The sequence below is a fragment of the Trachymyrmex septentrionalis genome, unplaced genomic scaffold (assembly GCF_001594115.1).
Source record: "Trachymyrmex septentrionalis isolate Tsep2-gDNA-1 unplaced genomic scaffold, Tsep1.0 scaffold16, whole genome shotgun sequence".
Lineage (NCBI taxonomy): Eukaryota > Metazoa > Arthropoda > Insecta > Hymenoptera > Formicidae > Trachymyrmex > Trachymyrmex septentrionalis.
In genome coordinates, this window is record NW_017304758.1 from 1,428,730 (window position 1) to 1,441,001 (window position 12,272).

Sequence of the window (12,272 nt, forward strand, 5' to 3'; positions counted from 1 at the left end):
AAATTTAACATAATTTTATTTAATCTATTTTATTCAACTTTTTAATTTAGGGAAAACCATGACCAGTCGATTATCGTCTCCGGCGAATCGGGCGCCGGCAAAACTGTCTCGGCGAAGTATACCATGCGGTATTTCGCGACTGTCGGCGGATCAGCGACGGAGACGCAGGTCGAGAAGAAGGTTCTCGCCTCTTCGCCTATCATGGAGGCAATTGGTAATGCAAAGACTACCAGGAACGATAATTCCTCCAGATTCGGAAAGTTTATTGAAATCCAGTTTAATAAGAATTATCATATCACCGGTGCGAGCATGAGGACCTACCTATTGGAGAAGTCGAGAGTGGTATTTCAGGCAAACGAAGAGCGAAATTATCACATCTTTTATCAGATGTGCTCAGCGGCAAAACGTCTTCCTCAGTTATACTTATCTGACCAAAATCAATTCCATTATCTCAATCAGGGCAACAATCCAAGGATCGATGGCGTAGACGATCTAGCGTATTTTAATGAGACCATAAGTGCGCTGACAATGCTTGGTTTCACGTCCAAACAGCAGGACGACATGCTACGCATACTGGCGGCCATACTACACTTAGGTAATGTAAACATAAGTAGTTGCGTTAAGGATGCGAAGCAGAACGAGGTGGATACCGAATCCAGCTACATTGCTCCATCGGATCGACATCTACTCGTTCTTTCCGAGCTGTTGGGCGTCGAAATCAATGCAATGCGCAAATGGCTGTGCCATCGGAAAATCGTTTCGACACGAGAGGTCTTCCTGAAGCCTATGACTGTGGAACAAGCAAACGGCGCGCGAGACGCCTTAGCCAAACATATCTATGCCGAGCTCTTTAACTGGATCGTGACCAATATCAACATCTCACTGCAATCCCCCAGTCAGCCACACTGTTTCATTGGTGTACTGGACATTTACGGCTTCGAAACGTTTGAGATAAACTCGTTTGAACAATTTTGCATCAATTACGCGAACGAGAAACTCCAGCAGCAGTTCAACCAGCATGTCTTTAAACTGGAGCAGGAGGAATATTTGAAAGAGGATATAGAATGGACTTTCATCGATTTTTACGATAATCAGCCGTGTATCGATCTGATCGAGACCAAACTCGGTATTCTAGATCTCCTCGACGAGGAGTGTCGCATGCCGAAGGGTTCGGACGCCTCCTGGGCGGAAAAGTTGTACACCAAGTGCATCAAGTCTAAACATTTTGAAAAACCGCGATTCGGCTATACAGCCTTCCTGATACATCACTTCGCCGATCTCGTACAATACGAAACTGTGGGCTTCCTAGAAAAGAATCGCGACACAGTGATCGAGGAACAAGTGGACGTGCTGAGAAGTAGCGAGAACAAGCTGTTGAGAAGGCTGTTCAGTGAAGAAGATCCTAAGTTGGCAGTACCGCACACAAGAGTGAAAGTATCTGCTCAGAAGAACGTACTGATAAACGCAGCCAACAAACAGAATAAGAAGACTGTCGGCTCGCAGTTCCGTGATTCTCTTAACATGTTGATGGCCACGCTGAACGCCACGACGCCGCATTATGTGCGCTGCATCAAGCCGAACGACGAGAAGGAGGCCTTCGAGTATAGTCCGGTGAGAGCGGTGCAACAGCTGCGTGCTTGCGGCGTTCTGGAGACCATTAGAATCTCCGCTGCAGGCTTCCCGAGTCAGCGTACGTACGGCGACTTCTTCCAAAGGTATCGCTGTCTCTGCAAGTTTAAAGAAATACGGCGGGATGATCTGAAGGAGACCTGCCGACGCATCCTGGCCAGATACATTAACGACGAGGACAAGTTCAAGTTTGGCAAGACAAAAGTGCTCTTCAGGGCTGGTCAGGTGGCGTATTTGGAGAAGTTACGAGCAGAGAAACAGCGTGACGCCTGTATAATGATTCAGAAGACTGTGCGCGGTCTGATACATCGTAATAAATATAAAAAGATTCGCAGGTCGATTCTGGGCCTCCAGAGGTACGGCAGGGGTTACATTGCCCGACAAAAGGCAGAGGCTGTGAGGAGGGAGAGGGCAGCGGTGAAAATTCAGGCACGAGTAAAGGGCTGGCTGCAGAGGCGTTGGTACTTACAGGTGAAACGTACGATTCTCGGGTTACAAACGCTTGGCAGAGGCAATATGGCTCGCACCAGATACAAGATAATGAAGGACAACGCCGCTGCGACTGTGATCCAAAGATTTGCTCGTGGATATCTCGTGAGGATGGCGTGCAAGAAAAAACTTAGGGACATAATAATCGTTCAATCGTGTATCAGGAAACGCAAGGCGAAGAAAATCTTCAGGCAACTAAAGGCTGAAGCTAGGAGTGTAGAACACGTTAAATCGCTCAACAAAGGACTGGAGATGAAGATCATCACGTTGCAGCAGAAGATAAATGAAATGGTAAATGACATATATTATTTATATTAATATTACACTTCTTCTTTCTCTTCTTACGTTAGGCCTCTGTGTTACACCTCTCTCATATGCTTGTGGTGCGCAAGCTGATTATTCAATTGCCATGCACGGGACTTACGATTTTGAACGGCGGATTTTCGAGAGGTGTTTCTGTAAGCAAGGATACTCTCGGGGGGTTGCTGGCTTTTTCCGAGAGGAGACACACGAGCGTAAATGTTTTGATTCCTACTGGGATCGAACCCGGGACTTCTGGCATGATAAATCAGTGCGCTGTCTGTCATGCCACGCTCGCGTTCAATATTTATAAGTTTAATGATCGTATCTCTCCCTAACCGTCATCTCTTGTCAGAGATATAGTGACCTCTTCTGCTATATCTACTAACATATAGAACTCATAGTTTTTAACGCCGGTTCCGAACGATATGATGAGTATTAAAAGAGATTGTCATGACACTCTCGGTAGTTTGCTATTGCCAATCAGAAATATTGTAATTAATCGATCGACATCGTATCACCATCAATTCGACGTCGATCGCCGTTGAATTAGCATCGATTCGACGTTGATCGACTTATCATTTCTGGTTGGGTTGTCTTCCGAGAGATAATAATCAAATAAAATTTGATATATGTGTTTTAAACTCGTATGTAGATTTAAACCCGCGATTTTTGACACAGAGAGCAATTTTCACATAACTTTTTACACCACGACATATTAAATCATATATGTATACTTAATTAATTTACTTTATTAATACTAGTTAATTTATATAGCAGTCTGGTTCTAACTTATTATTGTTTGTACACACTCACTTTAATCATTCTCTCTTTATATATTAATTATACAAATATTACATATCTCGGTGATCGAATTGGGAGAACACCCGCTAGTAGCAATAAATCGATGATCTTTAATTTGTGAGATTATTATTATTATTATTAGATTTTGATTGTGTTGCAAGACAATTCCGAAAATAATCAATGTCCAGCCATACATTTAAGATAAATGTATTTAAAATATAGAATATATGTAGAAATATTATTCTGCTTTGACCACAGAGTTGGCGCTTTTCTTACTTCGTTGATTAAATCATCTATTTATTATAATACACTAAAAAAAAAATTTTGATTAAACCATTAAAAAGACCCAAAAGTATAGAATTTTGATGAGATTATAATAACTAGAAATTCTGTTCGGTTTCACCTTCTTATTGGTTTAATCGGAACATTTTTTTCAATATATATCTACTTTCAATATTATCTACTTCAATGTTTTTCCAATAATCGATGGCTGTGTCTAAGAAATATATGAAATTATCATTTCAGGCGAAGGAGAGTCAGTTCTTGAAAAATGTTCAAAATGAGATGGCAGATTTGAAATGCAAGTTGGACGGCTTGAAATCCGTTGATGTCGAGAATAAGAAACTGAACGGAATGATGCAAGAAAGAGAGAAAGAGCTGAAAAGAATAGAGGAAATCCTACAACAAGAGAAAGACGAAAAAATGGATATACTGCATGATAAGGAGAGAATCGCTTTACAGAAAGGCGAGGAGAATAAGAAACTACAACAGGAGAATGAAAGATTACGAAAGGAACTTTCGATAGCGACCGAGAAATTGAAGAGTAACCAACGCGGCGCCGAAGAGAATTTGAAATATCGACTCGAGCAAGAGAAAGATCTGCTTCGAATGGAACAAGATCAGGATCGCGGAGCCTATCAAAGATTACTCAAGGATTACCACGAGATGGAACAGCACGCGGAAATGCTAGAACAAAAACTAGCATCACAAGGAGTGCTTGGACACTCGCGCTCCTTGAGCAATGCTTCCAGTGGCAGTGGCCAAATCGCGACTACGGAAATTCCACAAGATGACCAAAACATCGTAAGTCAAGGCATATATTATTAAATAAACTAGAGAATTATTTACATAAAAGAAATTTTAACATGCGGTAAGAATATAAAATTAGTTTTAAATAACAGCGTTCTTGTTATATTTATTACTTCTATTTCATTTTCGAATATTTATCGCAAAATATCATTTCTTTACCGATCTGAAAACAAATTTTGTTAGATCATAAAAATAATTATGTAGGACGTTCAAGCTGGTTTTTAGAATGTCAAAATTTTTTGCAACATTGCTTACTGTATTTGATTGCTCTACATAATGATTTTGATAGCCCAATAAAATTATGTTCAGATCTAGCTAAATTTTTAAATATTTGAGCAAAGTCGGTCTTTCTGTGCTTTAAGTGAATGTTCTTATGGTATCATTATAATTTCGTGTTCTACCTGAATAGCTACATTTCGTATTTCTTTGCTCTTTATAGAAATTTAATACTAGTTATCTTTATAGAAATTTAATACCGATCACTTATTTTGAGTATTAAAAAAAGTATTGTTAACAGCACTTTTAATATTGAAAATAAGTGATTAATTGGCCAGTATTGCTATTATATTTCTGTAAGGGTAGATTACAATCTTTACTGTTCATTATAATTGTTATTAAAATAAATTATTGAAATTACATACATCCCTAAAATTTGTTTCTTAGGATTTCGGTTACGGTTCCGTGAGATCCACAGGTTCCTCATCGACGCCTTATTCGCGAGTGGAAACGATCGATTGGAATCAACAGCGTTTGGATAGTCCACCCGATGGAGAAGTTCAATCAAACAAATCACCTTCGGAAGTACCCGTATCTGCACACGCGCCCGTGGACATCGGTCTCGTCCTGAAGCTGCAACAGAAGCTGAAAGACGTCGAAAAAGAGAAAGGTAGATTGATTAGAATGGTCGAGGATCTGGAACGCGATAGTAACGAGGAGTCCACTAGAACGCAGGATTCGTTCAGAGTAAGTAAAGGAAATTATTCGGAAAAATTATTTCTCATATTAGAGTTTAATTTCTCCACTTATATTGATTTGATTTTTATTAGATTTTTCATGTTAAATTCTCACTTCCGATGAGTTCTTTTTATGTCCTATTCTAACATCTGTCAGTCCTCTTCTGACGCGAACTTGATGTCATTTATATATATAACCGATATTAAAAGATTATCGTGATAAAATAAATCCATTTTACTGCACTCCATTGTCTTATCGCTATTATCACTGATTGCTATAATCACTGGGACGTATGCTTTGTTTGCAGCTCCAAGAATTGGAAATGGAAAATGCGCAACTTAAGAAAGACTTGACTTCACTGAGGAAGACCGTATCGTCTGCTAGTCCATCGTCCGCGCAACAAAATCTCATGAGTAATATATTACAACTCACTATCTATTTGTTACATTGCTTCTTTTAAGTTAACTGATTTTATATTTTCAAGCACTTAAGGCATGATATAAATAAATATACATAATATTATATTGTATATATGTAACTTCTGCTTTTTATTTTGTGTTAGATTTCTGCCTTCTTTTATTCTGTCCTTTAAATGCTATTTTTTCATCATTTAATATTAAATATTAACTTTAACGTAGCAAATTTGCAATCAATATTTTTCTGATTACTTATTACACACACACACACACACACACACACACACACACACATACGTTCTGTATTTCACACAGTTTATAAAATTATCGCTCTATGCTCATACGAATTCATATCTGCTTTTTCTTTAAATGCTAAAAAATAGTTTTAACGTGTAGAAATAATAAATTTCGCAAAAGTTTAAGTAATATTAAAAGTTTAAAGCATAAATTATACATGGAAAGAACTTTTTGAAATGCTTTGCACTTCGCATATATTCGTTTCATGTTAATTACAAATGCTACAATGTTCTTTCTATAAATACTATCAAATTGCAAGATCACTAAATAATTAAATTAAATATAAATATGGAAAACGTCATTTGGTTAAGATAGATCTTTGTAAATGTTATTAGGTACTCAAGCAGAATAAGTTACGATAACATCAAAATGGTATTAAAATGAATCGGTAAATGGATTAAAAAATGATGATTCTAATTCGTCTTCTAATGATCATCTTCTAATGATTCTTCTAATGATCATTTTGAAGTCATTGACATCATAATAACTTGTTATTCTGCTTGAGTACCTAATAATATTTTTGTGAATTTATATAATATCCAAAATTCATACAATTTATATAATTTTCCATTCTCTTATTTCCATTTTCTTATTTGCTTAACATTTCATCGGTCGATAAATAAATAAAATCACTGCTAAATAACTAAAATAACCTGTCTGCAAAATAGTATAATAATGCTGATATAATTATATTGTAGTACAATTTGAGGCACTACAGGAGGAACTGGAAAGGAGAAGAGAGGAGTGTATTCAACTGCACAGCGTGCTAGCTGATCATACATGTAGAATGAAGAACTTAGGTGCCAATTATGGTCGCGACGTGGACATCATAAACGAGGACGGCGAGTTGGTACTTGCCTTCGAGGCGCAGAAGAAGATTAACAGGTAACGTAAAAATATACGCTGTTAGCTATCGAGTGACTATTGATAAAGTGCCACAAAAACGTCTAATACAGTCTTTTGTCGTTTGTGCATGCACTTCGATTTTCAGTAAACTTAAGACAAAGGCACCGAGAGGAGAGTGAGTTGAGCAGATTCACGAGCAGATTCACTCATTCGAACGTTATTGAACTGTTCAATCAGAAACAAAAGATTTTATAATTTCTCGTTATCATAAATGTCTTGAAGCATTTCAAATCAGTTTTTTTTACATTAGTGAAATTGAGATTATGAGTCATGCTAAATTTCCTTAATTTGTATGCTGTATGTGTCATTGTTTCTCCAACTACATTTCGATAATTATTTTATAATGGCTTGATTTCATATGTTTAGCATAATTCCATTGAACAATTAATGTACGATTGAACAATTCAAGAGATTTTTTAAAATAATTTTCAAAAAATGAGAAAGTTGACTCCTTTGTTTTCAAGGCAATTGGAAGATGAGCTGCAGGCGAAGGAAAGAAATTGGCGAGTGCAAAGAGATGAGTGGCGAAATGAAATAGACAGGTTACAAGAAGAAATCGAGAAGCAGCAAAAATTGCTCTCTATTAATTTAAGTAAATCGCCACAAACCCAAGCGGAGCTTTACATGCAGTACGAGGTGGCTAGATTGACGTCTGAAAATTTGGTAAGTAAAATAATTCTTTTAAATAAAAAATATTTATTATAAGTAAAATAATTTTTTTTAATAAAAAAAGTTTATTATCAATTTCAAACAATTCTGTTATGCTTTTAAATCTATTTATATGTATATTTATTTTTTATCGTAAGAAAATGATATTAATTTCTCATTTATAGATGTAAAAATTAATATTTATATTTGTCACTTGTGTTAAAGGAACTTCAAGAAAAATACGATAAAGTAGCAGAGGAGTGTAGACGTTTCAAAAAACAATGTAGAATCCTAGCAAAACGACTTAAGGACGCTGGATGTAAGTATAATAAATAATTATATACATATTGTCAGAAATATTTAGAATCTCTCTATTGTTGTGCAATTAGAATTACGTTATGCATCGTAAATTACTTTACTTCTTAATGCTATCAAAGACGAAGGGGAGGAACGTCCTTATATGAGAGGCGGTGAGTGCATGATCATGACAGACATCATTATTTCAATTGAATTATCCGAATAATTTGTATAAATAAAAGACAGTAAGCTTTTCGATAGAAAGAAAAAAATAGAAATTGTTTCGTAAAATAAATAGGTACTGTAAAATGGAATAACTTGTTTCAAAATCGAGTTATGTTTGGCCCAAATTTTGATAATGTTCAATCTTAATAACATTTTAAGTTGCCTTACTTGATTTTATCTTGATTTTAAATATACGTGCTGTTTAGATATTTTTAAAAATTTGGATCAATGCTATCTCGACTAGACAAAAGTTATCCATTTTATGTAAGTTAAAAATTCAAAATTTTATGAAAAATAATAAACTATATAGATTACATATATATCCATATAAACAATTCGAATCATATAGATTCGAACAATTCGATCACACAAATCATAATTCATCATTGCTTGCATATTGTGTCAAACGCAGTTTCCTGAAAACTTCGAGAATATGCCAATACAAACGTCTCAATTTTACAGTGTCTAACGCGGTGGAATACGCGAACGGCTGCGTCACCGCTTCTGGTGCTCACGGAGATGGGAGTAACATGCCTATCATTCGCAAAAAGGAGAGAGATTATGAAGGAATGTTCGAATTTAGGAAAGAGGATATCAACGTAATCATACGCCACTTAGTCATTGGTAAGTGTCAGTGTTACTTCTCGCTTAATAAATTCTCTAACGAAGATTATTCAATTTTTTTTCTATTCCCATTATACATACGACTTTCGAATTCACAAATTTATATTTAATATTTTCGCCTCTTTCAGAACTAAGACCCCGAATAGCGGTGACGTTGTTACCGGGCTTGCCGGCCTACATCATCTTCATGTGCATTAGGCACACTGACTGCATCAACGATGACGAAAAAGTGCGGTCGCTGTTAACTGAGTACCTGAATGCTGTTAAACGCGTGTTGAAGAAACGCGACGATTTCGACTCCAGGGTGCTCTGGCTAAGCAACACCCTGCGTTTGTTGCACAACATGAAGCAATATTCTGGCGACAAGCCGTTTCAAATCGAGAACACACCTAGGCAGAACGAGCAGTGCCTGAGGAACTTTGACCTGAGCGAGTACCGTGTCGTGTTGAGCAACGTGGCTCTCTGGATCTTCAACAATCTCATCACGAATCTCAAGGAGAGAATTCAGGCCCTCACGGTACCAGCCTTGCTGGAGCACGAGGCAATATCCGTTCCGACCGACAAGACTGGACGACCCAGATCATCGTCCATGGGCGGTGAGCCAGATTCCACGCAGCAGAAACTAGACAAGCTTCTGGGTGAACTGACATCGGTGCATAAAACCCTGCAGTATCACGGCGTGGATCCCGAGGTCGTAATGCAACTATTTAAACAATTGTTTTACTTCATGTGTGCCAGCGCTCTGAACAATCTGCTGCTGAGGAGCGAGCTCTGCCGATGGACGAAGGGTATGCAGATAAGGTAAGATATACCGTGCCATTAATATTCAATTTTGCACAGTTGTATTATATTATCCCCTTGTCTTTTTGCGATCTCTCTGTTGGAGATCATAGTGTCAGAACGTTATATCAAGCCTTAGAACCTTTTCGGAGAGTAGAGACTTGTTTTTCACTTTCAATAATGATTTATTTAGTCCATCGCACATACAAAAACGTAAGGCAGTTAGACGTAAGCAGTAACGAAATCGTAACATTGGATTCGCTACTGGTCTTCTAATGTGATTAGCCAATTCGCTTACTGATTACTTCTGACTGTCTTACGTTTTTGTATGTGCTGAATCTGAATGGTGCTGGTGACTTCTCTTAATCAGATGGAGCCATTTTTCGGCACCTTAAACGCGAAAAATCGCGTATATGGACGTAGGTGTCGTTCATCAAGCCACTCAACTACTCAATTTCGCAATTACTTATTGATAATATAACTATAGAAATCCAACACGAATAATTGCTTTATAGAAAATACAATAAATTATAAAGGAAAACTTGTTTTATAAAAATCTATTACTGCAGACCAATTTAATTAATACAATAGTAGTTAATTACTTATTTTAAAGATACTGTTACTCAGTGCCTTTAGTACTCTAAATAAGTAATTGATTATTGTCTTTCAATAATAAATGTGCTAGTATTAAATTGATCAACATTTGTAGACTTTTGTAAATTTTTCTTCTTTATCAGTTCTTCTAAATCAAGGCCTGACTTCACAATTATTTATTTTTTAATCCTGTGCACTTATTACTCGCCTAATAATATTGAATATATTTAAAGGAATTATACAACGTCTTAATGTTTAAGGTATAACATGAGCCATTTGGAGCAATGGGGCAGAGACCGACGACTAGAAACCGCGTCGGAAGCTCTATATCCTATTATACAGGCGTCACAACTTCTGCAGGCTCGCAAGACGGATGAGGACGTTAATTCCGTTTGCGAGATGTGTCACAAATTGACGGCCAACCAAATAGTGAAAATTCTGAATCTATATACACCTGTCGATGATTACGAAAGTAGAGTTCCTGTTTCGTTCATTAAGAAAGTACAAGAAAAACTGAAAGAGCGTGGCGAGAACAACGAACAGGTAAGTTTTCATCATAAGCCGATTGAAAATTATCAAGACAACAGATCAACAGATCTGTTTCCTACAGCTAAACTTAGTATACACTTTTGGAACTTGAAATTATATATATGTTTGATATTTGAGAAAAGTAAGAAAATTTTAGTGCAGTCTAGTGAGGAATACAAAAACAGATCTAATTATACGGCAAGATGAATATTTAAAAGAAATTCGCGTTTGTGACGAATTCGAACAAATTTTTCTTCTTTCTAATACGTGACAATGATTTCTTTTCTTTCAGCTGCTGATGGATTTAAAGTACTCCTATCCCGTAAGATTCTCATTCAATCCGTCAGACATTCGACTCGAAGATATCGAAATACCCGAGGTGCTTCACTTGCCCATGCTCAAGAAGGTGTAACGCAAGCTCTCTCTAGGCATGATCCTGGTCAAGATCCCCGTACTACGGTACTATACTGTGTGTTTTTAGTTGAATTAAAAACGTTATACGCGAATAACCGAAACTCGCTTAATCCATTTATTCGTACAGGAAGTTAGTGATACCGATAATCTGGCTATGTATAGATGTTATGTGTAGTATTACGCATCGAGAGTGGCTCATCAATATCACGTTTTATATGTTTCTTTTTTACTCATGTAATTTGTAATTTTACGATATGTCGTCACATTCCGAATCGTATTCGCGTTCGAAGTCAATTCTGTTGTATAGATAAACGATCAGGTCTCAGTAACGAGAAAGAGCGATATTTTTCATTATTGTTATTGTATAGTGTTGTCGAAATGTATAAAGGAAGGCACGAGTACGAAGTTCTTATAAGGACTTTAGATTTTACTGATCAATATTATTTACGTTAAAGATAAATAATATTCTCAGAGATAAATTTCTTTTGTAAATTCGTTTTTCCTTGAAATACAAGAAATGTATGTCTCGCGTTCATTTCTTTTCAAATAAAAATTGAAAATGAATTTCTGAAAATTTAAGTTAATTAAATTTGGGAATTATGCACGTAACGAAAGATAAGTAGTGAGGCGCAATTCTTTTGTATACTTAATCCTTGTGAGAATTTCGAATGTACGATAAAGTTGAAAACTTGTTAAAGATTGTAATTAATATGTAAAAAGGAGACGTGCGAGAGAGAAAAGATATAACGACATGTTGGAAATAGATTGTATATTTTGTGATACGAAAAGGAGAGAGAAAGAGTTATTATAAAATTGTGAATCCGATGATGGATTGATATACGAATGAGAAGAAAATACGATAAGGCGATCGAAAGAAACAGTGGTATATAATTGTTGTATTCTAATTTATACATTGTACATGCGATTGTATTTTGTGCCATTTTACAAGTAGCTTGTACCAATATTCATATTTGTTATTTCGTTCGGTCTGCCATTGTTTCGCGCATTACAAACGCATTCCACAGAATAATGTCTGAAAAGCGAGAAAATATCCCTTCCCTGAAGATGTTATAGACAGAATATATTTACACACTTACACCTTGACAATGTGACATATTTATTTGTTCCTACAGTGAAAATAAAGTCGAGGTGCTGGATAGCTCAGTGATAAAGCAATCTTTTGTTCAATTTAAAAGACCCGGGTTCGATTCCCGGTCCTGTCACCTCACATATAGAATATAAGAGAAGAATATTATATTTACTATATATATATATATA

At 36.4% G+C, this 12,272-nt stretch overlaps 1 protein-coding gene across 4 annotated transcripts in view; it reads left to right on the top strand.

The window, feature by feature from the left end:
• The window catches only part of LOC108746145 (unconventional myosin-Va), a 24,229-nt gene extending 12,756 nt beyond the window's left edge, over positions 1-11,473 (top strand). The window contains exons 3-15 of one of the 4 annotated variants that reach the window (XM_018482717.1): positions 51-2,409; positions 3,748-4,305; positions 4,975-5,274; positions 5,573-5,678; positions 6,677-6,863; positions 6,970-6,999; positions 7,349-7,547; positions 7,758-7,851; positions 7,970-8,002; positions 8,517-8,678; positions 8,807-9,479; positions 10,313-10,595; positions 10,873-11,473. In XM_018482717.1, coding sequence (XP_018338219.1) covers positions 51-2,409; positions 3,748-4,305; positions 4,975-5,274; positions 5,573-5,678; positions 6,677-6,863; positions 6,970-6,999; positions 7,349-7,547; positions 7,758-7,851; positions 7,970-8,002; positions 8,517-8,678; positions 8,807-9,479; positions 10,313-10,595; positions 10,873-10,992 — 5,104 coding nt within the window. In that variant the 3' untranslated portion in view covers positions 10,993-11,473. The remainder of the gene's footprint in view (positions 1-50; positions 2,410-3,747; positions 4,306-4,974; positions 5,275-5,572; positions 5,679-6,676; positions 6,864-6,969; positions 7,000-7,348; positions 7,548-7,757; positions 7,852-7,969; positions 8,003-8,516; positions 8,679-8,806; positions 9,480-10,312; positions 10,596-10,872) is intronic. The other 3 variants (XM_018482719.1, XM_018482718.1, XM_018482720.1) reach the window with 3 other exon arrangements.
• Positions 11,474-12,272: the final 799 nt, after the last annotated feature.